This window comes from Neovison vison, chromosome 2 (genome assembly GCF_020171115.1).
Source record: "Neovison vison isolate M4711 chromosome 2, ASM_NN_V1, whole genome shotgun sequence".
In the NCBI taxonomy this organism is placed as follows: Eukaryota; Metazoa; Chordata; class Mammalia; order Carnivora; family Mustelidae; genus Neogale; species Neogale vison.
The window spans coordinates 212,676,087-212,703,423 of NC_058092.1; the positions used below are offsets into that span (position 1 = coordinate 212,676,087).

General features: G+C 55.9%; 1 protein-coding gene across 1 annotated transcript in view; it reads left to right on the top strand.

The window, feature by feature from the left end:
* Positions 1 to 15,233: 15,233 nt before the first annotated feature.
* PAX2 (paired box 2) overlaps positions 15,234 to 27,337 on the top strand; it is a 78,603-nt gene continuing 66,499 nt past the window's right edge. The window contains 3 exon segments of the mRNA XM_044240319.1: positions 15,234 to 15,613; positions 19,145 to 19,313; positions 20,110 to 20,307. Coding sequence (XP_044096254.1) covers positions 15,571 to 15,613; positions 19,145 to 19,313; positions 20,110 to 20,307 — 410 coding nt within the window. The 5' untranslated portion in view covers positions 15,234 to 15,570.

Consider the following 27,337-nt stretch of genomic DNA (forward strand, 5'->3'; position numbering starts at 1 on the left):
AAGGCTATGCTTTAAATCACAAATGTTGGTAAGATTTTGCCATGACTTTCCTAAAAAGGGCAGAAATTATTGTTCCTGTAGGAAGATTTTTAGACGTTGAGGAGCAATGATAAAGGTTTTTGCCCCTGTGCCACACACCCCACCCTGTCCCTGGTCATACCATCTTTCTAGAGGAACTTTCGCTGAAATGGATGGGACTCCCAGAGAAGAACTTCCAGTTCCTTACCCAAGGGGGCTCAGTAGGCCCCACGAGCCTGCCCTTTGCTCGATGGCCTTCTGCCTGAGGCCTGGAGTTGTCTGTACAGGGGATAAGGCCAGCCCTAGACCCCTGCTTGCACATGGGGTCTTACCCAGCACTTTTCTTTGCAGCATCTCGGTGTTACTCAACACATGTGAGCAAGGCTTTGTGAGCGTGGGAGGCCCAGAGTAGGACAAGTAGGTGGAGTTATAGAGCAGGGTAAATGAGAAAGGGGTACATGGGGGCTAGAAACGGGAACATTGTGCTTGAGGGGTGTGTGATTGTGTAAGTAGAAGTACAAGAGTGTAAATGTGAAAAGTGGTGGATGAGAGGTTTGAGGGAGAATTTGTGACAAGGGTGTGAAGAGCATATTCCAGATTGGGAGGGCATGATGTGGATAAAGCGAAAGTGAGACTCAGATCAGGGCTGAGTGTGCTTGGAGATGGTGTGAATCTGAGGGTGCAAGGGACTGTATATGTAGTAAGAAGACCAAACTATTTTGGAATACTGTGGCTCAAGTGGGGGTTTGAGTGTGGCAGGACCTATGGGAGGGGTCTGGCTGTTTCCCCTTTCCTCCCTTTCCTGTGGCCCTGATCACCTCTTAATGGCAAAGAAGCCAAGACTTTTTCCTTCTATTCAAAGTTAATGGGAGGAGGAGGAAAAGAGGAGGAAAGGGGAGAGAGGAAGAGGAGGAGAGGGAGGAAAAAGAAGAAGGGGAAGGCAAAGAGGAAGAAAAAGGAGGAGGTGGAGAGGGAGGAAAAGGAGGAAGAGGAAGAAGAAGAAAACGAAAAAGAATCGGCAAACAGGAGGGCTTGTGAAGAATTTAGTGAGCAGTTAGTTCCATAATGCATTGGTGACAAGGACCTTCAGGAGCGACCCTGCGTTCCGACAAAGTTGGGGTGCGTTTGCAGGGCCTGAGGAAACTGAGGTTGAGACGGGGGTTAGGGGGGTGGCAGACTGTGGAACCCCACATCGGGAAGCGGAATGGGGCGAAGCTGAGAGTGGGGCGGGAAGGGGGCCCCGCACAAAGTTGGGGAGTGCACGAGAGTGAAGACGCTCCTGCGTGCGAGGCTGGGCGGCTGACGGGGAGCGTGTGACAGTGAAGAAGAGGGGGTGGGGGTGAGAGGGTGTGCCAGCACCTAGGCTGGGGATTCGGTCCTCTGGGTGCCTCCGGCAGGCGCGGGCGCCGGCGTGCCGGCGGCTGGCTCGGGGCCTGGGTGCGTGTGCGCGCGTGTGCGCGGGGCGGAGAGCCGGGGGCTCCTCCGCGCGTGGCTGTTGCCTCGGCGCGGCCGGCTGTGCTGTAGCGCGGGCGCGAGCGGACGCACAGCCCAGGCGGCGGGCAGCCGGGGTTATCTGAGCCGCTCGGTCTTGGGTGGCTGCGCCCAGATCTGGGGGCGGCGGCGGCACAGGCGAGACCCGCGCTGTCGGGGCCGCGGCGGAGCGGAGAAGCGAGACCCAGGCCAGGACGGCAACGGCGGGGCGCAGAGCATGGAACAGCGCACGGGCCGGGCAGGTAAGTGCGACGAGCGACTGGTCAGCGTCCCAGGCAGCGGGTGGTGGGTGGTGGGGTGGTGGGGGGCGGCATGTGGGAAAGATGGGGCAACCCGGAAAGAAGGGCAGACCCCACTCCTTCTTCCTTCTGTGTTTGCCCTGTGGCGGGGGCCATTGTAATTGCTGGTGACTGGACTCTGCGGCCTCTCCCCACCGTGGGACTTCCTGTGCTCTCCCTCCCGGTTGTCCTCTAAATCTGCTAAAACTTTCCACCCAGAAAACGTGAGTTTACAACTTCTCTCGGTCTCTTTACAGAACCGGACTTTTCCATTCTGTTGTGCCTTTAGGGACTTTATCTTTCCGCTTTGCAGTGTATAAATGTTTTGCACAACTTCCTCCAACTTGGGTGCACAAGGAAGGGCCTTGGTTTCTAGTGGGAATGGAGTGTGGGTGTGTGTGCATATGTGTTAGTGGATGGGACACCGCGTGTGTGCACATGTCTGTGTGCACGTGTATGAGGGTCCTTGTGTCTTTGAGTTTGAACTTAAATGTAAGCACTGATGTAGATGTGTCTGATGTTTGGAGAAAAAGGCTCTGCCACCAAAATAAACTTAAGGGAGGTCTGAGGCAAGGGGAGGGATGGAAGGCCCCAGGGGACCCAGATGAGAGAGCAGAATCTGAACCCATTGACCCATAGGGCTAAGGGAGTGGAGGGCTGCTCCTTTTTTTTTTTTTTTTCTCCCTCCTTCCTCTCCTCCAGGCCTGCAATTCAACTCTGTCTGCCCACTACATGCCCTAGAGTAGCATGGGGGTGTGAAGCCAGGTAGCCAAGTTTGGTTTTGGATTGGTGGGGAGGGGACAGGGTTGGATCAGTTTCCTAAGAGTTTTCCAAATAATTCCGCAGAGGTCAAGGACCTACTCCGGGCCCTTTTTTGCTTCATTCCTCACCTTTCCCCTGTCTCCCTCACCCTTTCACCAGACCCCAACAGCTCATGTTCTGTCTTTCAGCTGATAATCCAGTTCCACTCTCAGGATTGGTCTTCCTCGAAGCCTTCTTGGCCCAGTCCCTGGGCTGCCTCCATTCCCCTTGGGCGCCTGTATCCCACTAGGAAACCGGGGCCCCCAGGAGTGTCAACTGTGGTCTCCTGGGCTTTTAGGGCTCTGGGCCACCTGCAGCAGGTGACGGCCTTAGGAAAGTTGCCAGGACTCAGGGCAGGAATGGGAAGCTGCCCATTAGTAAAACCTATCTCCCAGAGTTATCTCCTTGAGTCTAGGGAATCCAATGTGCCTAAATTTACAGAGCAGAATAAAGGATAGTAGAGAGCTGCACAAAGGGAGAAGTCCTGGGATGTTGGGAGTGTCTCCTCTGGGTATTCAGTTGACTCTGACTCAGCACATGCTTGTGAGAAAATATGCAGCAGCAGGGTTAGGAACCTCCATGAAGTGTTAAGAGGGAATAGTGCCTGATTCACCCTGGATCAGGAATGTGATTGTTCCAAGAGCTGGCCTGGCAAATGTGATATTTCATGGGGGCATTGGATAGAACTCCAAGGGTCTTGCCTCAGTATAGGGAAAAAATTAACTCAAACTAAGTGCAGATATGGTTCTCACAAATGAGAGCCTTTGAGGACTCAGCAGCCTCAAAGTCTTCCCAAGTAACTTAATTATGTTTGAAAGCAAATTTCTAGAATATATAAAGGACTAGAAAAATATCACATATTAACTAAGATAACATTTACTATGTCTGGCATCCAATCAAAAAGTCTCAGGCATGCAAAGAAGCAGGAAGATACACCCATAAAAGGAAAGATCAGTCAAATGAAACTAACTCAGAAATGATATGGTAGAGTTAGTAGTCATTAGAGCTTATTATGATAGTGTTCCAAATATTCAAGAGACCAGAAGAAAGATGGACTATCTTAAGTAGAGAGATGGAAGGTACAAAAAAGATAAAAATAAAACTTCCAGAGATGAAAACTACAATGTTGAAATTAAAAAAAATTCATGCACAGCTGTAAAAAAACCTATAGCTATTGTTCTATTTAATGGTCAAAAACCTAATGCTCCTTCCCTTCCCCCTGAAACAACATCAGAAACAAGGCAAGGATGGCTACTCTCATCACTTTTTAAATTATTTTTCTGGGGGTTCTGTCCAGTGCAATAATACAAGAAAAAGAAATGAAAGAGATTCATTTTGGAAAAAAGAATTCCTTATTTGCGGATGACATGATTATCTAAGTAGAAAGTTTTATTGAGTCTTCAAAAAAGCTTCCAGAATAAGTGAGTTCTAAGAGGAGGAGAGGGAGGAAAAAGAAGAAGGGGAAGGCAAAGAGGAAGAAAAAGGAGGAGGTGGAGAGGGAGGAAAAGGAGGAAGAGGAAGAAGAAGAAAACGAAAAAGAATCGGCAACAGGAGGGCTTGTGAAGAATTTAGTGAGCAGTTAGTTCCATAATGCATTGGTGACAAGGACCTTCAGGGAGCGACCCTGCGTTCCGACAAAGTTGGGGTGCGTTTGCAGGGCCTGGAAACTGAGGTTGAGACGGGGGTTAGGGGGTGGCAGACTGTGGAACCCCACATCGGGAAAGCGGAATGGGGCGAAGCTGAGAGTGGGGCGGGAAGGGGGCCCCGCACAAAGTTGGGGAGTGCACGAGAGTGAAGACGCTCCTGCGTGCGAGGCTGGGCGGCTGACGGGGAGCGTGTGACAGTGAAGAAGAGGGGGTGGGGTGAGAGGGTGTGCCAGCACCTAGGCTGGGGATTCGGTCTCTGGGTGCCTCCGGCAGCGCGGGCGCCGGCGTGCCGGCGGCTGGCTCGGGGCCTGGGTGCGTGTGCGCGCGTGTGCGCGGGGCGGAGAGCCGGGGGCTCCTCCGCGCGTGGCTGTGCCTCGGCGCGGCCGGCTGTGCGAGCGCGGGCGCGAGCGGACGCACAGCCCAGGCGGCGGGCAGCCGGGGTTATCTGAGCCGCTCGGTCTTGGGTGGCTGCGCCCAGATCTGGGGGCGGCGGCGGCACAGGCGAGACGCGCTGTCGGGCCGCGGCGGAGCGGAGAAGCGAGACCCAGGCCCGGACGGCAACGGCGGGGCGCAGAGCATGGAACAGCGCACGGGCCGGGCAGGTAAGTGCGACGAGCGACTGGTCAGCGTCCCAGGCAGCGGGTGGTGAGGTGGTGGGGTGGTGGGGGGCGGCATGTGGGAAAGATGGGGCAACCCGGAAAGAAGGGCAGACCCCACTCCTTCTTCCTTCTGTGTTTGCCCTGTGGCGGGGGCCATTGTAATTGCTGGGGACTGGACTCTGCGGCCTCTCCCCACCGGTGGGACTTCCTGTGCTCTCCCTCCCGGTGTCCTCTAAATCTGCTAAAAACTTTCCACCCAGAAAACGTGAGTTTTACAACTTCTCTCGGTCTCTTTACAGAACCGGACTTTTCCATTCTGTTGTGCCTTTAGGACTTTATCTTTCCGCTTTGCAGTGTATAAATGTTTTGCACAACTTCCTCCAACTTGGGTGCACAAGGAAGGCCTTGGTTTCTAGTGGGAATGGAGTGTGGGTGTGTGTGCATATGTGTTAGTGGATGGGGACACGCTGTGTGCACATGTCTGTGTGCACGTGTATGAGGGTCTTGTGTCTTTGAGTTTGAACTTAAATGTAAGCACTGATGTAGATGTGTCTGATGTTTGGAGAAAAGGCTCTGCCACCAAAATAAACTTAAGGGAGGTCTGAGGCAAGGGGAGGGATGGAAGGCCCCAGGGGACCCAGATGGAGAGCAGAATCTGAACCCATTGACCCATAGGGCTAAGGGAGTGGAGGGCTGCTCCTTTTTTTTTTTTTTCTCCCTCCTTCTCTCCTCCAGGCCTGCAAATTCAACTCTGTCTGCCCACTACATGCCCTAGAGTAGCATGGGGGTGTGAAGCCAGGTAGCCAAGTTTGGTTTTGGATTGGTGGGGAGGGACAGGGTTGGATCAGTTTCCAAGAGTTTTCCAAATAATTCCGCAGAGGTCAAGGACCTACTCCGGGCCCTTTTTTGCTTCATTCCTCACCTTTCCCCTGTCTCCCTCACCCCTTTCACCAGACCCCAACAGCTCAGGTTCTGTCTTTCAGCTGATAATCCAGTTCCACTCTCAGGATTGGTCTTCCTCGAAGCTTCTTGGCCCAGTCCCTGGGCTGCCTCCATTCCCCTTGGGCGCCTGTACCCACTAGGAAACCGGGGCCCCCAGGAGTGTCAACTGTGGTCTCCTGGGCTTTTAGGGCTCTGGGCCACCCCTCTGCACCAGAGGTTTAAGTAGGGAGATCAATAGCAAACAGTTGTAATGATCTAATTAATTATGGCAAAATTAAAAGCGAGTACAAAATCAATCTCTGATGGTGTTGAAGATGGAATTCAATTGAGAGCCCATCTGTGCACCCCCTCGACCGTATAAATATGCAGCCCAAGGACAGACCTAATGGCTGGGCCTTCCTGGAAACCTCTCTCCCCCTTTCTTCCTCCCCTGTCCAGGGCTTCTCTCTCATTCACAGCATCTACTTTGCTTCCCACCACCTCCTGCCCCCACCCTTCCTTGTTTCCCTGTCCCTCGCTCAGGCTCTCGACACTCCCACTCTTCTGTTTTCCCTTTCCAAAGGCGGCTCTTTCTGCCTTGCAGGCCTGAGGTGCGCAGACGGGTTCCCAGTCCCGGCAAGTCTCCCAGCAGATGCAGCCAGGCTTCCTCCCCAAAGCCTCGGGAAGGAGAAAGAAGAGCGGGTTTGGGGGGGGGCATCCCTGAGCTCTGTTAGAGCCCTCACCCCAAGTTTCTGAGCGCGCGGGATACTCCAGAAAGAACCAGGGCGCTTCCCCAGGGTCACCTGCGCCTATCTGCGCCAGGCCTGGTAGCCGCACTCCTGGCGCGGGTGGTAAAGAGACCGGGCGGACCAGCTGTGCACCGCACTCCCTTTCCCTTCCCGCCTTTTCCCGCTTTGGCCGGTGCGGGCATCGCAGTCCAGCCAGCGGCGGCCTGGGGGAAGAGTGGGGAGGAGCAGCGGAGCTGGGCAGGAGGCAGGGCTGTGTTTGAAAGAAGGAAGCCACCATTCCCTTCGAGGCGGCCCCACGGAGCCCGGAGTCTTCCGTTCTCGGAGCCGCTTTCTTTATTTTCATGCCCCTCTCCCCGGCCCTAATTTCTACTTTAGGCACGTCTGGCCGGGGCACAGCTCCCCGGGGGCTCTGCGTCCCCCAGATGGCCCCCGCGCCCCTTTGGACTCATCCGCCTAGTTCAAAATGACAATGACACGCGCGCGAGCGAGCGTGCCTGGCTGACGCCCTGGCGCAACCGCTGCAGCCGGGTTTGCGAAGGATGCGGGTTTTATGTAGTGTCGCTGAGCCAGATCTGGAGGAGCAAAAACCACCAGGAAAAGGCGAAGCATGGAGGAAGAAGAGAGAATCTACAACTAGGTCAATTGTGGTCTTTGGCCTTCGTTGCAGATACCCCCAGAATCATAAAAATAAGACGTTTGTTTGATGTCTGCTGGCCTGTCCTAGCTGGTTCTCTGGCTTCCTGTCCCTGGTCCCCTACCTCTCCCTCCTGGGGCTCTGGGCCCACTCACTGGCCCACACTGAGTTCCCAGGTTTCTTTCTGCCCTCAGAGACCCCTCCCACTCCCTGGTCCTCCGCCGGACCCTCAGAGCCTGGGGGAGACACAGCTCAACGCCTCCCCTCCCTCTTTTGCCAGGCCTCCTCACCCCGTTATTAATTGCTGTGTTGACCTGCAGGATTGATTGGCGGCCCGCAGGAAGAGGCTGAGAAGGCCTTGGCCTCGGAGCAGCCTCGGCAGAGGGCAGAGGGAGGAGGGGGAGGTGTTGGCTGGAGATGGGTCTTGAGCTCCTATCTCAGCCCAGCCTGGGACACAGCTGTTTGCCCAGACACCCTTCTCCATCCACCCCCCCACACACACACCTTCCACGCATCCTTACAACATTCTCAGGCGATCCCCTCACCAAGAGATGTTCAGCCCCAAGGAGACCCATCAGAAATTCTCCTTAATTGATTTAGAAATGGAAAGAGGCTTCCTCCCTCCATTAGTCAGTTTCTTCAATCTGTTCGTTTGCCGCGGGTCTAGACCTCACCGCCGGTCCAGACACGACGGAGAAAACTACTGGGACCCGGGCTTTTTTCTGTCCAAGATTTACTTTGCGTCTCCCCCCTCCCCCCAGGAGCAGTCACAGAAAGTTAAGAAATAATCCTGAATGCAGTGACCTTTAGAGTCTCAAACCAAAGCACTTTTTCCAGGAAGAGCCCTTGTCCTGGCTCCTGGGGGAATTCGGTGCAGCCCTTTTGTTTCAAGTTCGGGGAGTGGATGGCTCTGTACCGCGGAGGGTGGAGGGCGGCGGCTTGCAGCAGCCTGGGGCTGGGGTCTAACCCTACGGCGGAGACCCTCCCTCCTCCCCCCACTCAGCCCCCCCTCCCGTCTGCTTAAACCTTCGCGCGCGCTCACAGACACACGCGCGCACGCGCGCGTAGACACACACACACACACACATACTCTCTCTCTCTCTCACAGGGCCCCCACAGCCACAGCAACACCCCTTGCCCCATCCCAGGCCACAGGCCCACGGGCCAGGCACCGGAACAGGAGCGAGCCCCCCAGACGTCTCGGCTCTGGGCTGGAGTGGGCGGAGGTGGCAGGAGAGCCGGTCCCTAGAGAACCCCCTGTGCTTTGGTTCTCTCCCGGTCTCTATCAGCCCCACTCTTTTCCCTTCTCCCATCCGCTCAGGTCCTTTGTCTCCAGCCACTTCGTGGCGCCCAGCAGCTTGTCCCCCGCCTTGGCGGCCCTGCCCTGCGCTTCCCTGTGTTGGGTTGGCGGGGCTCCCCCTGCCTTACCCGCTCCCGGTTCTGGCGCGTTCTCCGCCTGCTCCTCGCATCCGCACCGCTGCTGGGAGAGGAGGAAGGGAGGGCGGGCGCGCCGCGGATGGATCCGACAGAGTAGATTTGGTGCTTGCTCGCAACTCCGGCAAAACTCAGCCCGCCGGGGTGCTCCCGCCCCTCTCTAACTATTCCTCTGCGCCGCGGAGCAGCGCGCCCGCGTTTGGCCCCTTCTTTTCCTTGCACGTCGGCTGTGGCTCCTTCGCTCCCCGCTGGCCTGCCCAGCATCTGCAGTCGCGCTCTCCCCGCTGCCCTGCACGCCGCTCCCTTTCGGCTGCCCCCCAGCTAGCTCCCGTCTGCCCTCTTCCTCTGCATCCCCCTACGTATCGGTGGCGGTAGCGGGGAGCGCCGGGTCGGTCCGGGGCCCGTCCGTACAGTCTCTCCCTCCACCCCAGCCAGGTCCGGCTGCGGGCTCCAGGCCCGGCTGAGATTGGGTGTTAATCATTACTTGCCCCCCCCCCCCCCCCCCCCCCCCCGGCACAGCCTCACTCGCGCTCTCTCACCCGGGCTTGGGGAGGAAGGGAAGAGGTGTTGGCCGGCTGGGGACCGCGGCTACGTCCAAACCAGCCTCTTCGGGCCTTCCAGAGACAGGTGTCTTCTCCGTTCCCTCAGCACCCTTTTCATGTCCCTTTTCTTCCCTTCCTCTCTCCCCGCCTTCCACGACTCCCCTTCAGCAGGCCTCTCCCCACGGTCTCAGCTCCGCTCAGGCTTTGGCAGGTTGACTGAAGGTCCTGGGAGAACCAACTTTCTTTGTTTGGAACCAGACTGGACGGGATTTCCTTTCCCACGTCTCAGTGAATCGTCCAGCCACCTCCCAACGGTTTTGGCAGACTGGCCCAAGGGGGACCGCGCCTGAGGCTACAATTAACCTGGCTGTTGGGGGGGGGCGGTAGGACTTTAACGGGTCCTCTAGCATCTGCGCTGAGGCAGAGGGGTGAGAGTGCAGGAAGAAGTGAGAATGGAGTGTCAGGAAAGACAGAGCAGAGTGGTAAACATGGACAGGGTGTGGTATAGTCAATGGAAGGAGGAAAAATCCTGAAAGGGGGGAACACACGAAGGGAGGCAGCAAGGAATCCTCTTGTTTCCTTTATAGAATAGAAATTGGATGGAAAGCACCACTCCTTGGCTTGCCTAACCAGCTTAGATCCCTCCTTCCCTTTGCGGAAGGGTAAAGTCTCGGAAAGCAGAGCACTTCCTCCTTAACCTACCACAGAAATGTCTTGTTTTCAAAGTGCTTTGGTCCATGGAGTAGGCAAGACAGGTAATCATCCCTATTTTACAGGTGAGAAAACTGAGGCCCAAAGAGGGAAAGGGACTGTGAATGTGGTGGCTGCTGCTTCTTCTGGGTTGTGGGGTGAGTGGCCCCTTTAGCTGTGCAAGTCCATGAGTGTCTGGGTGGGGATGTGTGGGACAGGCTGTATGCAGGTCTGAGCTGGGACCCTCACGGCCTCTGTGGGCCTCTTGGCTCTCACCCTCCGCTTGTTTTCGGTAACACAGGGCCCTACACTCCTACCCTGTAGACCTACTGGCCCAGTTTCTCCTGGCTGACAATTTTTTCAGCTCCCCAGTCGGGTGGGCCACCGGCGGCCGCCACCTGGCAGGCCCGTGCCGCTAAGAGGCCGCTTTGGTGGCCAAGTGGCTTGCATTGTCGTTTTCCCTCAAAGGGGCTGCGAAGGGCCGGGCAGGTCGCTGGGACCTCTGGCGAGGAGCAGCCGGGTTCAAGGGGGAGGGGCCGGCGAGGATAAAGGCGCAGCACGTGCGCCGGGCCTCCACAGGACCAACAGACCGAGCGGGCGGGGCCAGCCGGGAGGCTACCCCCCTCAACCCGGGCTTCACGCAGGGAGCCCAAATATTGGGAACAAAAGCGGGAAAAGAAGAGTGAGAGCAGAGGGAGGGAGGGAGCAAGGGAGGGAGCGAGGAAGCAGAAATTAGGGGGTCTTAGATGAAAAAAAAAAAGAAAGTAGCTTTAGGGGGAATGTGCCGTGGAGTGTGAAATTGCAGCCCATGGTGCTCCATATTGTACCAGAAGCTCTTCCAAAAAAAAAAAAAAAAAGCCATCCTCCAACGTGACCAGAGGGCTAGGAAGGGGGAGGGGCGGGGAGAGAATGGGGAGGGGGAGGGGAGAGGGCCCGGCGGGAGCGGGTCAGGCCTGGCTGGAGAGGGGGCCGGGTGCCCGCGCGGGAGGCCTGGTATCTGGTCGCGGAGAGTGGCGCCCCGGGCTGCGCCAGGACCCAGAGGGCGAGTGGGCCGCGGCCGTCCCACACTTGGATTGTCAGCGAACTTTTTTTCTCTTTGCTTTTTTCTTTTTTTCTGGTGCCAGTGGCGGTGACTTCCAAAGCCGGGACTAATTCAGAAAAGGAGCTCGGCGGCGAAGCTGCTACTCTGCTCTACCTTCCTCTCTTCCCTCCTCCGTTTCTGCTTCTCTTCCCTTCGGACTAGTTTTCTCCCCCCTTGGTTCTAAACAGCTTTTTTTCCCCCCTGAACTTTAATGCGTTTAATTTGGTCCGCGCAGTGGGGAGCATTTCCTAGGGAGATACATTTAATTTCGGAATTTCTAATCCCCTCCCTCAGAGGCCTGGCCCTGGCTCCCTTTGCCGCTCCCCAGGAGGTGGAAGGAGTGGAAGGAGGAGGACCAGCCCAGGCCAAGGGGGAGGAGCCCGCTGGGAAGCTCCCTGGCGGCCCCTAGCCCCCTAGGGCCCAGCTGCCTGCCCGAACTGCTCCAGGTGGGGGTGGAGGGGCAGTGGGGGGTGAGTCTGGGCTCTGGGTCAGGGCTCTGCCTACAGCCAAGAGGTAGCTACCCTTCTGCCTTTCCTCACCCCGACAGGAAGCGCTGGGCCAGGGAAAGGGAAACCAGAAAAGGAGCAGAAGGGTGGAGAAGAGAGCTGGTGTAAGTGGGGGAAGCGTACAGGGTCTACACGAGCACTTCACTTCATGCACAATCTGTCCGGAAACGCATCTGGCAGCTCGGAGCACTAGTCATGCTCGGCTTGGGATGCCTGTGCATTTGTCCACTTGGGGTGCGGGGGAGGAAGTCAAGGGAGGGGGTCCTGCTTCTCCCACACCTACACCCCGGGGGAGCAGGCCCTGGACAGCGAGAGTCAGGCCAGCTGCAACTCAGCCGCCAGAAAGGAGGCAAGAGCTGGGGCAGTGGGAGAGCCTGGCAGGGAAGGGAGCGGAGAAGGCAAAGGAACGGAGATCCACAAGGAAGATTTATTGGGCAGATCAGATGCACAGAGGCGGCTAATGAAGCAAATCCCGAGATGGGTATCAGAGCAACTCCCCAAAAGTTTATTTGCCTTTAAATTTCCGCAGGGAGGCGGGCGCCTTGTTTGAAGTGTAAATGCCCCTAGGTTGGGGGGTGGAAGGGCCGCTTTGAAAACACCAGAGAGAAAAGGTTCATTTAGAGGCAGACGGGAAAAGCAACCAACCCTGACAGGTCGGAGCCCGGGTTGTGTTTGGGGTTGGGTTGTTTTCTTTATTTCTCTTTCTTTTCCTCTTTCCTCTGCTTTCTTCTTCCCTTTTCCCCTTTCTTGCCTTTTTTTTTTTTTTTTTTCTCTCCTACTAGACTCTATAGAAGAAGAATGGGAAGAACAGGAAAGGGAGCATCAGAGGGAGAGGCCAGTGCCTGGAGAGAAATCTATAGGCCAGCTCCGGAGCCATAGGAGAAGGAAGAGCCTTGGCTAAAAGCATTTCTAATCATCAGGGATCATTGCTCTTTAACTTTCTAGACCCAGGAATGGGCTGGAGCTGAGGAGGAAGCTGCCAGGGGCTGGATTGGAGGGAGGATGAGTGTCCAACTAGTGCAGTGCTGGAGAAGGGGTCCCAGGAACTGGGGATGACCAGGGTGGGAGTGATTCTGGGACATCAGAGGCCACCTGGGAAGTGAACTGTCACAGAAGGGTCTTCACTCCTTGGGGGGTACATGGGAAAGATAGGTGTGCGAGTATAACTTGTGGCACACTTGTGCATTAAGTTCTCCTTTCACAAAATGTGACATCCCTCTTGCCCAATACATGGAAATGCCTGTTGTCTGCATCCACACTTCTTCATAGTATGTGTAACATAGAGATATGTCTAGCTGGGTCTGGAAAAATTAATGAGTCTATGTGTGTGTGTGGGGGGGGACTGTCTACAGTCTTATTCCTCACGTAGTTCAGACTCCCCAAGACTTAACTTTCTGGACCAATGTAGGGAAACCTGGGGGCAAAGGGCTCCTTGAGTTCTGAGCTCCTTTCAATAAGGGTCCTTCCCCTGTGCCTTTCCCTCCACCCAATCTTGGTTAATTACCTTCCTGAAGGAAGCCCGAGGCTGTACCAGATAATACCACCTGAAAGCTCCTTTCTCCCAAGCCTGGGAGCCTTTCCCTTAGGCTGCCCGGACTGTGTTTTCCTTTTTTTTCCACTCCCCACACAAAGTTAGTGCGCGTACATGGGGTTGGGAGGCCAAAGCAAACCCGGGAGCGCCATCTGCAGGTCTCTAGAGGAAGAGACTGACCTTCGGGGCTAGACCCTGCGCCTTCACCCTCTAGCCCAAGGGAACCAGCCTGGCCGCCCAAGGGAAGAGGGGGTGAGGGTTGGGAAGGAGGGGGCTGGAGAGAAGTTTGTTTTTTTGTTTTTTGTTTTACCCTCCCAATAGTTACGCTGCAGGTGGATTAAGCAGATTAGGCTCAGGAGGATCCAGGAAGGGGGAATGTCCAGCTGAGTCAGCCCCCTAAGGAGTGGGTGGTTCAGAATCCTATAGGACTGAGCCTGGCTGGATACCCGTCCTAGGATTAAGGGCATTCTGAACACCACCACCACCTCCCACCCCCTGGGTGCAAGAGGCCCAGTAGAAGTCTCCTGGCTGAGTGGGGCGGTGTGTCCCCCAGCCTAGCTGCTGCCTGGGCACTGGCCAGCGGGACAGCGTTGTGAGGCTGTGGCTCTTTCGCAGGCGCCAGGGTCTGCAGTCAGGGTCCAGAAGCGCCCCGAGACCAAGCAGCAAGAGCGGAGCGCGGGCTTCCCTGAGCCGCCCTTTCGCAGACCCAGGGAAGCGGGGGGAGGGAAGGAGGGAGAGAGAGTTAAAACATCAGCTGAAGTGCCAAGATGATTTATGAGACGAGGGAAAATATTTCATAAAGATCTCCCGGATATTCTGTACTTAACCAGTTAGGAGACAAAGGGCTTCTCCTGCCTGGTGCGTACGAGGGGACCCGAGCGAGGGCGGACGAGGGCTGCGGAGGCTGGGCCAGCGGCTCCGGCAGGAGCGGGGCTGGGCCAAGCGCGCTGCGCCTCCTGCGCTAGCTCGGGATCCGTCAAGCTGGCAGCGGGCGGCGCTCAGCCTCGTTCGCAGCCTCTTCTCTCCAGCCGGGGAGAGCAAACCTCGGTTCCCGCGTCCTCTGCCGCCAGCGACCAGTCGCTCTGCACTGTCTCCCTCCCCAAGCCCTTCTCCCAGACCACCAGAGGGTCCAGAAGCCAAGTCCCTGGCTCTCCCACCGTCCGCTGGGTCCCACTGAGGCAGGTGGGTCCTCGCTGGAGGTCTCCAGCTCCATCCTAAACCGAGCGTTCTGGGCTACCCAGACTCTGATGGCCAAGGGGATGAGGGAAGTCCTCCGCGCAGCTGCGCGTGGAATGAGAGAGGACAAACTGCCGAGCACTTTGCCCCGGAATGAGAATTGGGGGTGCGTGGGTGGGGAGGCACCTCAGGAGGGAAAGGCGAAAGGGAAGGACCAGAGAGAGGAAGGAAGACTCAGGAAGGAACGGAAGGGAACTCAGAGCTGAGAGGAGGGGGGTTAAGACTAGGGATGCGGACTGGGCTCGGGGCCGCGTAGCCCACGCGGGCACTGGCCGGTGGACGGCAGGGCTGGGTGAGTTGGGACTGTGAGCCTGGCTTCCGAGAGCGGCGCGCTCCGCGGCACTCGGTCGTTGCCTGAATATTCATTAGACTGGCCGCTCTTTATCCTTATCTAACGTTTATCTTATCGGCGAGTTTCGTTTCTCAGTGTAGTTTTAATCCCGGGCTCCCCTTTCCCCTCCCCCTGGCCCGCTCCCCTCCCTCCCTCTTCCTTCGCCCGCTGCTTCCTCCCTCCCTCCCGTTTCCCCCTCCCCTACCCTCCCCTCGCCGGCACCGGAGTGACAGGCGCGGGGCCCTCCTCGCCGAAGCTCGGGGCTCCGGCGCTGGCGAATCACAGAGTGGTGGAATCTATTGCCTTTGTCTGACAAGTCATCCATCTCCCAGCGCGGGGAGGGGGAGGGGGTCTGGAGGGGGCTTTGCAGCTTTTAGAGAGACACACACCGGGAGCGGAGGCTCCAGTCTCCGGCCGAGTCTTCTTGCAGCCGCAACCCACCTGGGGCCAGCCCGGTGCTGCCGGCGCTGCTCGGCTCCCTCCCTCCCTCCCGGCCCTTCGGCCGCCGCGGCGTGCGCCTGCCTTTTCCGGGGGCGGGGGCCCGGCTCGCGCTCTCCCCTCCCGGAGTCGCCCGCTCGGACATCCCGAGGATTGCTACTTCTCTGCCAACTTCGCCAACTCACCGGCACTTGGAGCGGCCCGGCTCCCCGCCCGGCGCCCTCGGGCCGCCCCAGCTCCTCGCCCTCTCCGAACGCCGCCTCTCGGATGACCGGGTTCCTGGGGAGTGAGCGTGCCACCTCCCCCCGCCCAGCCTCAGCCGTGGCCTCAGCTGCCGCGCGCACCATGCGCCCCCAGATCCCCCCGGCCCGGCCCGCCGCCCCGGGTCCGCTCTGCTGACCGCCCAGCCCCGCGCCCCGACGGTGGGAAGTTGCGGTCGCTGCGGTTGCAAGCTCCGATCCGCCCAGGAAGCGTCCCCGCGGCGAGCTCCCCGCGGCGTCCCCCGCCCGCCCCGCCGCAGCTGGGCGCCCGCTCACCTCGCCCCCCTCCCAAACGTCCCTCCCTTTTCTCCTCAAGTCCTGAAGTTGAGTTTGAGAGGCGACACGGCGGCGGCGGCCGCGCTGCTCCCGCTCCTCTGCCTCCCCATGGATATGCACTGCAAAGCAGACCCCTTCTCCGCGATGCACCGTGAGTACCGGCGCCCGGCTCCTGTCCCAGCTCGGGGCTCCCCCGTCCTAACCCTCTCCTGTCCTGTCCCGGCGCGGCCCTGGCCCCCTGCACTCAGGTCCCATCTTGGAGACTGCGCTGGCTTCTCCAGGCCCCCCCCTTTCGTTCTTCCTCTTCCCCTCATTTTCCAGCGTTTCTAAAACCTCCAGTTTCCCTCTTCTGCCTTATGTCACCAATACTTCTCCCTCTACCTGCCTTCCTACTTTCCCCGGTGCCCATCACCTGCCTTCCTTTCTTCCACCTGCTCCTTCTCAGGTCATCAATCCACACCCCCCAGCCCTGGCTCTAGCCATTCCACTCCCTGGTCACCCTCTTGCCCTGGGCTGGGAGACTAATTGGCAGGCAGTTTTAGAGGGGTTTGTGTTGTGTTGTTTTCTCTGTTCTCTCCCTCTCCCTCTCTCCCTCTCACCTACGTACTTCTCTCTCTCTCTCTCTCATCCTCCCCCACCCTTCATTCATTGCTACCTTTCTCAAACTTGAGTGTACTTGTCCATGAGGAGACTCCTAGCACTGGCAGCTTCAGTGTCAGGGCAATCAGGCAAAAGAGTGTGGGGGTGGGGTGCCCCCAATTGACCCTCAGCTCCCAGCATCTCCAGGCCCTGGCAGCCTAGCCAGGGTTTCTTGTGAGCTGGCTTGTAATAGTTCCTCTTCTTTTCTTTCCTCCCTCCTTCCCCTCTCCTTCTCCTTCCCCTTCTCTTCTCCTTGAGTTGGGAGGCTGAGACTGGCAGGACACGGTGGTCATCTTTCTCCACTTCTCCCTGAGAGTTGCTCTAAAAACAAAGAGGGGTTCCAAGGAGAAATCGAAGTCAGGAAGAGATGGAGTAGAGGAGCCTACCAGGCGGCCCCTGGGCAGAGCCAAGCTCTGCTTGCAGTTCTGGAAGCTCTTTGCTGGCCTCCCACTTCATGGTAAAGATGGTCCAGCCAGTGACCTGGCCAGAGGGTAGTCAAAGAGGGGGAAAATGAGGGGGAAAGAACAAAAGGAAGGCAAGCGCCCAAGCTGGGGAGAAAGGAAAGAGAAATTTTGAAAAGGTGGAAGAAAATAAAAGAAAGAAAACAGAAAGGATGTTATCCAGGAAAGAGAAGGGGAGAAAAAATGAAAAAAGAGGAAAAGAGGAAATTATTTTAATGAAATCTGAATTTATCTAATTCATGTCCTATGTCTTTAGCTTGGAGAACAATTCAGAGATATTTTTTGGCAGTCTTTTTTTTTTTTTTAGATAAATAGATTCTAAATAGAAAACTTCTCCTCCTCTGTAGATTAATAATTGAGGATGATTTGTAACTTTTCATGGGGAAACTTTTTTAGCCCTGGCTTGGATCGGTGCTCCAGAAAAGAGAGCCAAGGAGGAAGACTTCTGTTTTTCTCTAAGCTTATAATTAGCATTACAGGGGTGAGCTTTTAAAAAAAAATACTCCTGGGGTAAAATATATTTTTTAAAATAATTTCCAAGTACAGGTAATCCGAGTCAGGAGCCTCGGGCCGCCGCTGGTCTCCCCCAGCTAAGCCAGAAATCCTGTCTCCTTTTCCAAGCGAGTGGAACCGGGTCCTCTCGCCTTCTTCGCCCAGCCCGCCGGCCTCTCTGCCCGGCCGCCTCTGCTCTCGCTCTTTGGCCGATTCCGCGGGGGATTTGTCGAGTCCCAGCCGCCCACTGGGTGTCACTTTGAAACCCAAAAGGGGGCAAGGCGTGCTGAAGGTGGTCGGAGGAAGGGAGAGAGCGCGGCGCGGCGCGGCGCGGGCGGGCGGGCGGGCCGGCAAGCAGCCGCAGCCCGAGTCCGCGCCGGCGGCAGTGGCGCATTCCAGGCCCGACTGAGCGGCGGCTCCCGGCCCGCGGCCCTGGACTCCTGTCGGGCCCCTTCCCATCCCCTTCCGTTAGATTGGGGACGAGGGGCCGGGCCTGGAGCCCGGGGGAGGCTGAATTATTCATCTTTAATCTGCCCGCAGCTGCCGCCTTTTCATACCGGTAACGCGAGTTCTCCCGGGGCCTAAATTATTGATGGTCGGGGTTTGGAGGGAAGGGAGGGGTGAGGAGTGGGGCTAGAGGTAGGGAGAGTAGCGGGAATGAGAGGCAAAAATAAGAGGTTCTAGCCTCCCCCAGCCTGCAGATCGGAAGCCTCTCCCCAGGGGTTTCACCGGCCCTTGCTCTCAGTACCCCCAGGAGGGGACGGGAAAGAAATGAGCCGATCGCAGATGTTCCCGCTTTCTCCGAAAGTCGCCTAAAGCCAGCAGGACCCGGGCTGTAGGTTCCTGGCCAAGTCAGGCCTGCCACTAGAACTCTGCGCTTGGATTGCTCAGGAACTGCGGCGCTGGGTGATTACTCTGGGTGCAGGATTTCTAGACTGCTGTAGGCCAGGGAGAATGGGGCACCGCGCAGCGTCCTCGGGCCTGATATCTGGTGACCACTTTGGCTCCGAGGTTGGAGGACCCCGCTGGAGACCCTGCGCCCTCCTCCTGGCCAGGAGAGCAAATGCCCTTGCTTCCTGGTGTCCTGGGAGGCTGCCGAGGTCTAAGAGGTCGGAGGGATGGGTGCTAGCTCCGGCTGATAGCACGGGGTGTCCCGTGAGCCCTCAGCCTGTCTAGGCGACCTGTACCATGCTACCTAGGTGAGGCAGTGGGTTCCAAGCCTGGCTCAGGGCGGCAGGCAGACAAGCCCCAGCAGCCTGTATTCTCTGGCTGCTGCCATGGGAGCCCCGCGCGGCAACCGGCTGCCTCCCCGGCTCTGAGCACGGACACCGGACCCCTGCATCTTCAGCCTTCCGTCCTCCACCTGGCTTTCTTTGAACTTTAGATGCTAGGGATTCAAGTGGGAAATACGGCCTCGAAATATCTAAACATAGAAAACATAAAGGAAAGGAAAAATCCCGATCGAAAGCCAGAATAAAACAAAAACAAAAACACAGAGAAGGAGGCAGGAACACCAACTCTGATTAAAAATAGATACAAGAGGTAGGGAGCAAAAGGAGGGAGTCAGACACTTAGCCCCTCTTTCAGCTCAGAGCCCTTTTGTATTGAGTCAATCGGTCCCAGACCCCACCCCCCAAGTTATCAGCCTCCAAGCCCTAACACACACCAACGACTCCCCCTTGCTTGCGGCTCAGGCGGGATCCCGCTTGGCCCTGCTTCTGCTCTCTGCTCCGCCCTTCTTTTCCTCTCCTACATTCTTTCCTGCTGGCATTAATTCCCCCTCTGCCCTCTTCTCACCCTGCTTCTCCATTCCTTCCCTCACTTTCTCCCTTGAGAGGTGCTGGTCTTAGAGCCGTGTTCTTCCCTGCTCTCTGCCCTGCGTCTGGGTTTCCGCGTCTCTACGGCCCGTGGGTTTCAATCCCCAGTCACCCTGCATTGCTCGGCAGTGGGGACCACCGTCCTGCCGCGCGTCCCAGATCACGCCCCTCCGCCCTGCCTGCTCCCTTCGCACGTCCTGGGCCGCGGACCCTGACTAATGGCCGGTCCCTGCTGTGTGTGGGGTGTTGTGTTTTTTTCTTGTCTCTCCCCAGCAGGGCACGGGGGTGTGAACCAGCTCGGGGGGGTGTTTGTGAACGGCCGGCCCCTGCCCGACGTGGTGAGGCAGCGCATCGTGGAGCTGGCCCACCAGGGGGTGCGGCCTTGCGACATATCCCGGCAGCTGCGGGTCAGCCACGGCTGTGTCAGCAAAATCCTGGGCAGGTGAGGGCCTCAGAGCCACCCCTGGGAGAAGCCTTGCCTCCTCAGCCCAAGGCCCTGGGTCTCCAGACCAAGGACTTGGCTCAAAGTCCAGGATGCCAGTGGGAGACGGGGTATCTGGATACTGGGGGGAACCTAGAGAGCTGCTCCTTTTGGAGAGTACTCAGGTGGTGGCCACGGGCCCAGGAGTAAGGGTGGAGAAGGATCACTCAGCTCCTGCCCAGCTTTAGGGTTCTTGAGAAGAGGCTGCTGGATCCTAGACTTCAGACAGGGAGGGAGTCCTCTCCAAGCAGAGTTCATGCAGACTGGGGGGCTCAGAGGAACAGGGTGGGGAGCGTAAATGGGTCCCCAAGAGGAAAGTAAAAATCAGCCCTGGGGAGGGGACAGGAGGGTCCTGGTTCTCACCAGGGCTCCGTGCTCAGTAGGAAAGGGCTGGAGGTGGGGGCCTCAGCCCTGGAGGGCCTGGAGGCCTGGAATCCTGCTGTTCCTCCTGTTCTTTCTAAATAAAAGGCCTTTCAAACTCCCAGGGGCACCTATTCCCGCTGGTGTGCTCTGCTCTCAGTCCCCCGCAAGACTGTCTTCCTCGAGGGAGTGTCCCTCTCATCTTCCCCCTCCTCCTGCGGTCCATCCCTCACCCCAGCCAAGCGCACCCTCAGGAAGCTGGCTCAGCCACGCTGAGTCTTTTCCCTCCACGCTGCTGCCTCGGGTGGAAGCATGGTTCCACCGCCCTGAAGCCTGCAGCCTCCCTGCCCCCTGCCATGGCCTGTTCTTGCTGACGCCGCCGGCCTTCCCGGCGCAGGTACTATGAGACCGGCAGCATCAAGCCCGGAGTGATTGGAGGTTCCAAGCCCAAAGTGGCGACGCCCAAAGTGGTGGACAAGATTGCTGAATACAAGCGACAGAACCCCACCATGTTCGCTTGGGAGATCCGAGACCGGCTCCTGGCTGAGGGCATCTGCGACAATGACACCGTGCCCAGCGTCTCTTCCATCAACAGGTGAGCAAACCAGCCCCGACTACAGGGTGGGGCATCCCAGCTCCTGCCCATCAGGGCGTCTCCCAGCTTGTGGTTTCTCTTCTTTCTCCCGCCCCTGCCTTTGCTCCAGGCTCTCAGCCCCCGAAGTCCTTAAGTCCTTGGGGCAGGGAGAGGAGACCTGGGAGGCAGAGAGACAGACAGACAGAGCTGTCTGCAGCCCGGGGCTGGGTATTCCCTGCAAGGCTTCTCCCGCCGGCGTCCTGGAAATGAATCCAAGTGTTTGTGGTAATTAAGACTCCAAGATTACGTGCCTCGGTATCTAGAGACAATCACAGCCTAAGCCGAAGCCTTTAAAATGACCAGTGTCTATTCATCGCTTCCAAACAGACTTCCCTTTTTAAAGGCATGCTCCCTTCCCCAGGGGCAGCGCCTGTCCTGGCTTCCCCACCCTCCCTGCCAACTCCCACAAAGCTTGCCTCCCAGGAGCCCAGGCCTTGCTAGCCAGCTCCGCACAGATTTCCGGCCTATAAACACCAGTGTCCAGGCCTGAGAGCAAACGCTAGCCACCAGCCAGCAATTGGCAGGGAGCAGAGGAGCTGGACAAGGAGTGGGACACCAGGCAAGCAGGGAGAGCTCTAGACCCCCAGGCTCCACTTTGGGATGTGTAGGGCTAGGGAAAAGTCTGCGCAGTGACAGGCTCAGGCACATGGGCTGACACAGGCTGGAGTTGTGCAAGGTAGCCTCCCACTCCCCAAGCCACTCCAGCCTGCTCTCTGGGACAGTACGCATGGACACTCCATGTGCGTACACACCGTGCCGGTGTGCAAATTGGGCCTGTGTCGGCTAGAGCAGGCACAAGGAGCAGTGGGATGCAGGGACCCAGGATGGCTTCAGCATCACAGAACTATACTCTGACATCAGCAGAGACCCTGTACAAGTTCCAGACAGCTTGGCCAACCTTTCAACCCCCCCCCCCATTTTAGGGTAGATTCCCAAGTGAGAAGAAGGCTGAGGGTTTCATACCCTTGTTATTCTTTGTATTCTTCATAGACTCATTATCAGGACAACTAATAATTCAGATGGTGCCTTTTTCTGAAACTGGCATCACGTATCAAGTTTTTTTTTTAAAATATTTTGCAAATGATATGGAATTATCCCAAATCATCCTGAAAACAGCAGGTAAAATTAGCTGGTAGAATGTACCTTGGCTAAAGAAGATTCCCTCTGCCACACTCGTGCTGTAACGTACTGCGAGACGACCCCAGAAATTATCCCAGTGTGTGCCATCTGTATTAAAATGGTTATTCAGTTATGAACAGGGTAACATAATACTGATCAGCTAATTATACACCCTCCGAAAACCCTCCAGCTCCCTGGGCCTGGCTCGCTAGGTACTGAAAGCATAGCGGTTTGACATTCAGACACCTTCGAAGGAGCTGGATTAAGACTCTGGGTGGTTTGGAAGAGGAATGTGTCTTTTGCATTTAAAAGCCAGAGGAGGCTGGGGAAGCTCTGGGGCTGGGGCAGGATTGGCGGTTAGGAAAGGGCTGGGGGACAAAGCATTTGTTTTCTGAGCCATCTGGAGACTCAGCCTCTTGGCTGTCCGCTGGTCCTGGGAGCGAGCTGGAACAGAGATCTGCCTGATGAGGAACGATGTTGATGGGACTGGGCGCTGGGGTCCTGGGGGACATTCAAGAGAAATGCTTGTCATCAGTGGTAGGATTTGCAAGGCTTTGGAGGACCCCAAGACATGCACAGTTAAGGCGGTCTGTTTTTCTTGATGGTTGGAGCAATCAAGGCACTTCTGGGGCCAGCATCCCTTGCCTCCCACCCCACCACTGTCTAGAACTCTGTCCTTCCTCTCCCCAACATACACCTTCACTGGCTCAGATGAGTTTGGGAGTTTGGGAAGGCTCATTCTGAAAAGGCACAGAAAGCAGGGAACAGGTGACCCCAGGATTGATCTCAGAAGCCTGGGGGTGCACTCCCCAGCCCTGGGGGAAAGTAGAGGGGTGGGTAGGGAGTAGGAAAAGAACGGCCTCAGCTTGGTAATGATGACAGCTATGGAATCTGCTCATCGTGTGGAACCCCACCACCTGAGGGGCACCGAGGCTTCCTTTGGGTGTGTAGAAATGGCCCTCCATGGGCAGGTGTTGCTGGAGATGGAGAGGGAGTGGGAGGAAAGGAACAGGGAAGCCACTGGCAGCATGGGCAGCCAGTCCTGGGTCTGTGACTAGGCTTCCCAGCTTGCTTTGCCGACAAGGAGCAGTCAAGGTATTCTTGATTTTGCTCTGGGACAGTATCCCACCATGGATCCAATTTGGCAAAGAATTCTGAGGGCTTCCCCTTGTGCTGCTGAGTTGGGGCTGGAGGGATGTGTCTAGGCCCGCATGTCCTCGGCTTCGTCCCTGTGGGTGCTTGGCTCTGAAGGGGGAAAGGTTTATCCGAGATTTGTAGTTTCACCCTGAAGCCTGATAAAGGCGGGATGTTTCTGACAGCGTTGGTGATTTCAGGAACTTTGTAAATTCTTACTCACTGTAGGAGGGGCCTGGAGATTTTCCTCTGTGTAGGAAGTGTGGTGCCTCGGGGTGGTTCTTGAGTATAGGGCCTTACTGTTGGAGAGATGCCCACTTGTCTTTGGTACTTTTAACCATTGTAAGGGTGTGTGTGTGTGTGCCGGTGGCTGGCAAGAAATGAAGTCGACACACACTCACCCACCTGAGCCAAATTGTGAGTTTTTTTCTTTTTTTTTTTTTCATCTTCTCCTCCCAAAACAGATGCTGTTGCCGCACTTGAAATATGCTGTTATGGTTATTAACGAAATTGCCTTTCATGCCTTAAAATTGGTTTTGGTTTTCTCTGATCCTGTCGTGATAAAGGCTTGGACATTCCGTCCACGTACTCCACTGGTAAATCCTCAGAGAAATACCTCTCTGAGTCAGCGGAGTGGGTCAGGGATGCCTCCCAAACACACTCCTGCCCCTAGAGACCACTGTCAAAAATCCAGAGGGATGACTGGAATGTTTAGTCTGTGGAATTTCTGTGACTCATGCTCGATGTTGGATTACTGACCACTAAGCATGGAGTTGCCACCCTCAGCTTATATGCCGTCCCTGTAGTGGACCAAGGTTTATAAACAGGTGACTTAAGACTGAAACCTGGTGGGGGAAATGGCCTGGGGGCAGAGCGGGAAGAGATGGAGCGAGATCCATGCTACTGAAGGGGGAAAAAGTCACCCAGTTATATCACTGAGCAACTGACCAGCTGGAAGGGATTTCCTGTTTATATGCCAGCGTCTTCTGATTTGGCCGTTGTTGTGGGCAGAGATTAGCGTTCCTTTGAAAGAATCAGTACAAACTCCAGGTGGAGTCTAGGGTTACCAAGGATCCCCTGAGGGTGATCTCTTAGAATGAGCCAACGGAAAGGCCATGGCTCTCTTAACTTTTCCAGCCTGCCCTACACTCTTGGGATCAGGGCCTTCCCTGCCCCTAGATCTTTGGAGACTCTTCCAGAGTCAGTTTCTCACTGATCACCTGCTACCCACACTCTCCCTCAGCCTGTTTGGCTCTAAGCGAGCATGTTCATTTTCCCAGCGCTGACAACACTGGCTTCCAGGCTGCAGCCCCAGTGTTGTGCAAGGATTCCATCCTGTGTCATTCGAGGGCCTCATCGGAGGTCTGGCAGTGGGGTGACAGTAGTGGGTCAGCTGTTCATTTGAAGGCCAATCCAAAGAAGCTGGGAATGCTGAAGATATGTTCAGGGTCAGAGTTTATGTCTTACTCTGAAACTCAGGTTCTAGAACATTGCACATTTGACTCTTAGACTCTTAGACCTGGCTTGGCATGAATCTGGGCCAGAAGGGTGGCTTTACCTGTCACATCTCCATGCCCTTGTAGCTGTTGGGCTGTTGGTCTCATGGCAAAGAGCCAAGGCAAGTTGGTGGGCTAAGAAGGAGGCTCTGTCCTCAGAGGGGGAGGAGAAATAAGGACAGAGAACTTGCCTTCTGTGGCCCGGGGCCTACCAGACTGGGGGTCACAAAGAGCAAACAGATGCACCAGATTCTGTCTGAGGAGGCTTGCTTACCCATCCTTCCCCAGAGAAGGCTCTCCTGCTGCCGAGATCACCCATCGCTAGACTAACATGGGAACTGGGTACGACTGTTGATCTTACTTCTTCAGATGAGCTGGAGCTGTCCTCTTGAAAAGCCATTTTTTAAAAAAGATTTTACTTATTTATTTGACATAGATTGAGAGGCAGTGGGAGAGGGAACAGAAGCACAGGGAGTGGGAAAGGGAGAAGCAGGCTTCCCACCGAGCAGGGAGCCCGATGTGGGGCTCGATCCAGGGACCCTGAAATCATGACCTGAGCCAAAGGCAGACACCCAAAGACTGAGCCACCCAGGCACCCCTTGAAAAGCCATTTTTGTTCCCTTAGTTACAAGAGAGGGAAACTCCTCCTAACTAACTAGTGTCCCAACTATTTTGAGAACTCAATAAAACAATCACATCAAATATGAAGAGGCATAAATCTTGTGTCTGCACAGGTAACCTACTCAATTGCTTTTATTATCGTTCAGGTTGCCTCCATTTATTACCGTCCACAGCCTGGGCAAAGAAGGTTGCGTGGAGGGTGATCTCCGGGTGCAGTCCTCCACCCCAAGAGGCAACGATCAGCCCGTAGAGCCAGGGATTTCGATGGGAGCTCGGGAAAGGCCCATCTGTCTGCATGAAAACCAATCAATAATTCTGTAACCAGAGCCCTTGTCACAGGGAAATGGACAACACAACAGTTCAATATAGGGGCTACAGGGGGAATTAGCCAGGGGAGATGGGGCCGGGCAGGAGCAGCCCCTGGAGAAGGGAGACAGGGTACCCGGAGCAGGGAAGGTTGGGGAGGGAGCAGAGCTATGTGTATATCAGTAGAAGGGGCCAGTTCCTGTGCGGAGGAGATCCAGGGACTGGATCTAGTGTTGAAAGTTGGTGTGGGAGGGAACAGTTAGGAAACGGGCTTATTCTGGTGCCTGCAAGAGAGTGTGGTTGTACATGGGATGGAATGTGCTTGTAGACCAGAACATCAAAGCTCCCAGAGAAAGAGGAGCCATGGTAGTAACTGGTGCAGAAGATGAATGCCACCCTTCCCCCCACAAACCACACCAAGAGCCTGCACTCTGAAGAGGGGCTTGTTCGGAACCTGCAGGGGATAGGAGACCTCCTTCCCCAGCTTGTCCGCAGGACTGATGAAGGAACTCCCTAAGCCAAGAGCTCCATTTTCTGCTCCCAGCTTCCTAGATCTCCAGCTCTGTGACTTCCTCTCTTAGTTCTCAGGTTTGTCCTCAGTCCCTCCTTGTTGCTACCTGGAGTTGGAGGTCTCATAGTGAGAGGAAATGATGTCTATGTATTTCTTTTTCACTTCTGTTCTTTCTTATTCATTTATTTATTTATTTTTAAAGATTTTATTTATTTATTTGACAGACAGAGATCACAAGTAAGCAGAGTGAGAGGGAGAGAAGCAGGCTCCCTGCTGAGCAGAGAGCCCTATGTGGGGCTCCATCCCAGGACCCTGGGATCATGACCTGAGCCGAAAGCAGAGGCTTTAACCCACTGAGCCACCCAGGTGCCCCTGTTCTTTCTTTTTAAAATATTTATTTATTTATTTATTTGAGAGAGAGAGAGAGAGAGATCGCGCCAGAGACACCGTGCAGGGGGAGGGGCAGAGGGAGAAGGAAAGAATCCCAACCAGACTGCCTGCAGAGCCCAAAGTGTAGGGGGTGGGGTTCGATGTCACGACTCTGAGATCATGACCTGAGCTGAAATCAAGCGTCTAATGCTTACCCGACTGCGCCCTTCAGGCGCCCCTTTATTTCCTGTTCTTTAAAAGAGTGCAGTGAAGGCTTCCAACCTGGCCGGTCACCTCTCTGAATCCCTGCTGTTTCCCGGCACACGCCACGCCAGGTGTCCAGAGTTCAGATTCTTGCAAGGGAAGCAGTTACAGGTGCAGCTGTGGCCAGTGCAGTGCACCTGGCTGTGTGGGTGAGTCCAGAAAGGAGAGAGAGGTCCCTGACAGATCTGAGGCATGGGAAACAGTAACTCACTAACCAATGCCCCTATCCCAAGTGAAATAAACAGATGGGAAATGAAATTTACCAGTAAACCATGGGGTTGAAAGTTTTCCTCCCGTGGAATCTGTTGTTTGGGTGCTGGCAAGGTACAGCCTGAACACGGCTCACAATGGTTTCTAGGCACAGAGATTGACATTGTGAGTGTGTATGACTGTGTGTGTGTGTGCTCTTTGGCAAAAAGGCTCCGAGGCCAAGAGGAAAGAGAGGAAGTTCTAAAGGATGTGTCCTGCAGTCACAGACAAAGGCTGGACACCTTGTCCTTGCCCATCAGGTCAATCAGTGAGGCAGTCTTTGGGCCAGTGGGTGATAGTAGGGCTCAGCTAAAGATTCTTTGTTTCATAATTTGGGAAAACTGAAGTCAAATTTTCCTTCAATCTTTGTTTAAGCTGTAATACTCCACGGTCCATTCAGCCCCCCAAAAGAGGGCCCTGGCTACAGGGATGTCACCTTCGTACTGGAGAGGTGTGAGGTCAGCTGTCTGTCTTCCCTTAGACACTCACTTTGTCCCAGCCCAGTCGGCAAGACTAGTTAGGGACCAACTGTATACACAACTAAAAAGATGCTCTTCACAGTGGGTCTCTTTCCTGTACGTTCTAATGCCAAGACCCACCAAGGGATATAGGTTCCTCCCGGCAGGAGGCATGACAGCAGCACAGGAACACAGTCATTGGCAGAGCTCTCCCAAGGGCCAGGCCCTGGGCCCAGCTGCCATGTCCTCCCCCAGGAACCCAGGAGCTGAGGAAATAAGGAAGAGGCTCTGTGTAAGAAACACGTAACTGGGGACTGGAGAGGCCTTGGAGACCAGGCAGGACATGAAGGCACAGGCAGATACCTTGGGTTCCGGGAGCTGTCAGAAGTGGGAAAGAAGAGGAGAGTGACAGGGGACTGGAGGAGAAGGAGCAGGGATCCATGCCATCCCCCGCAGGTAGGAGA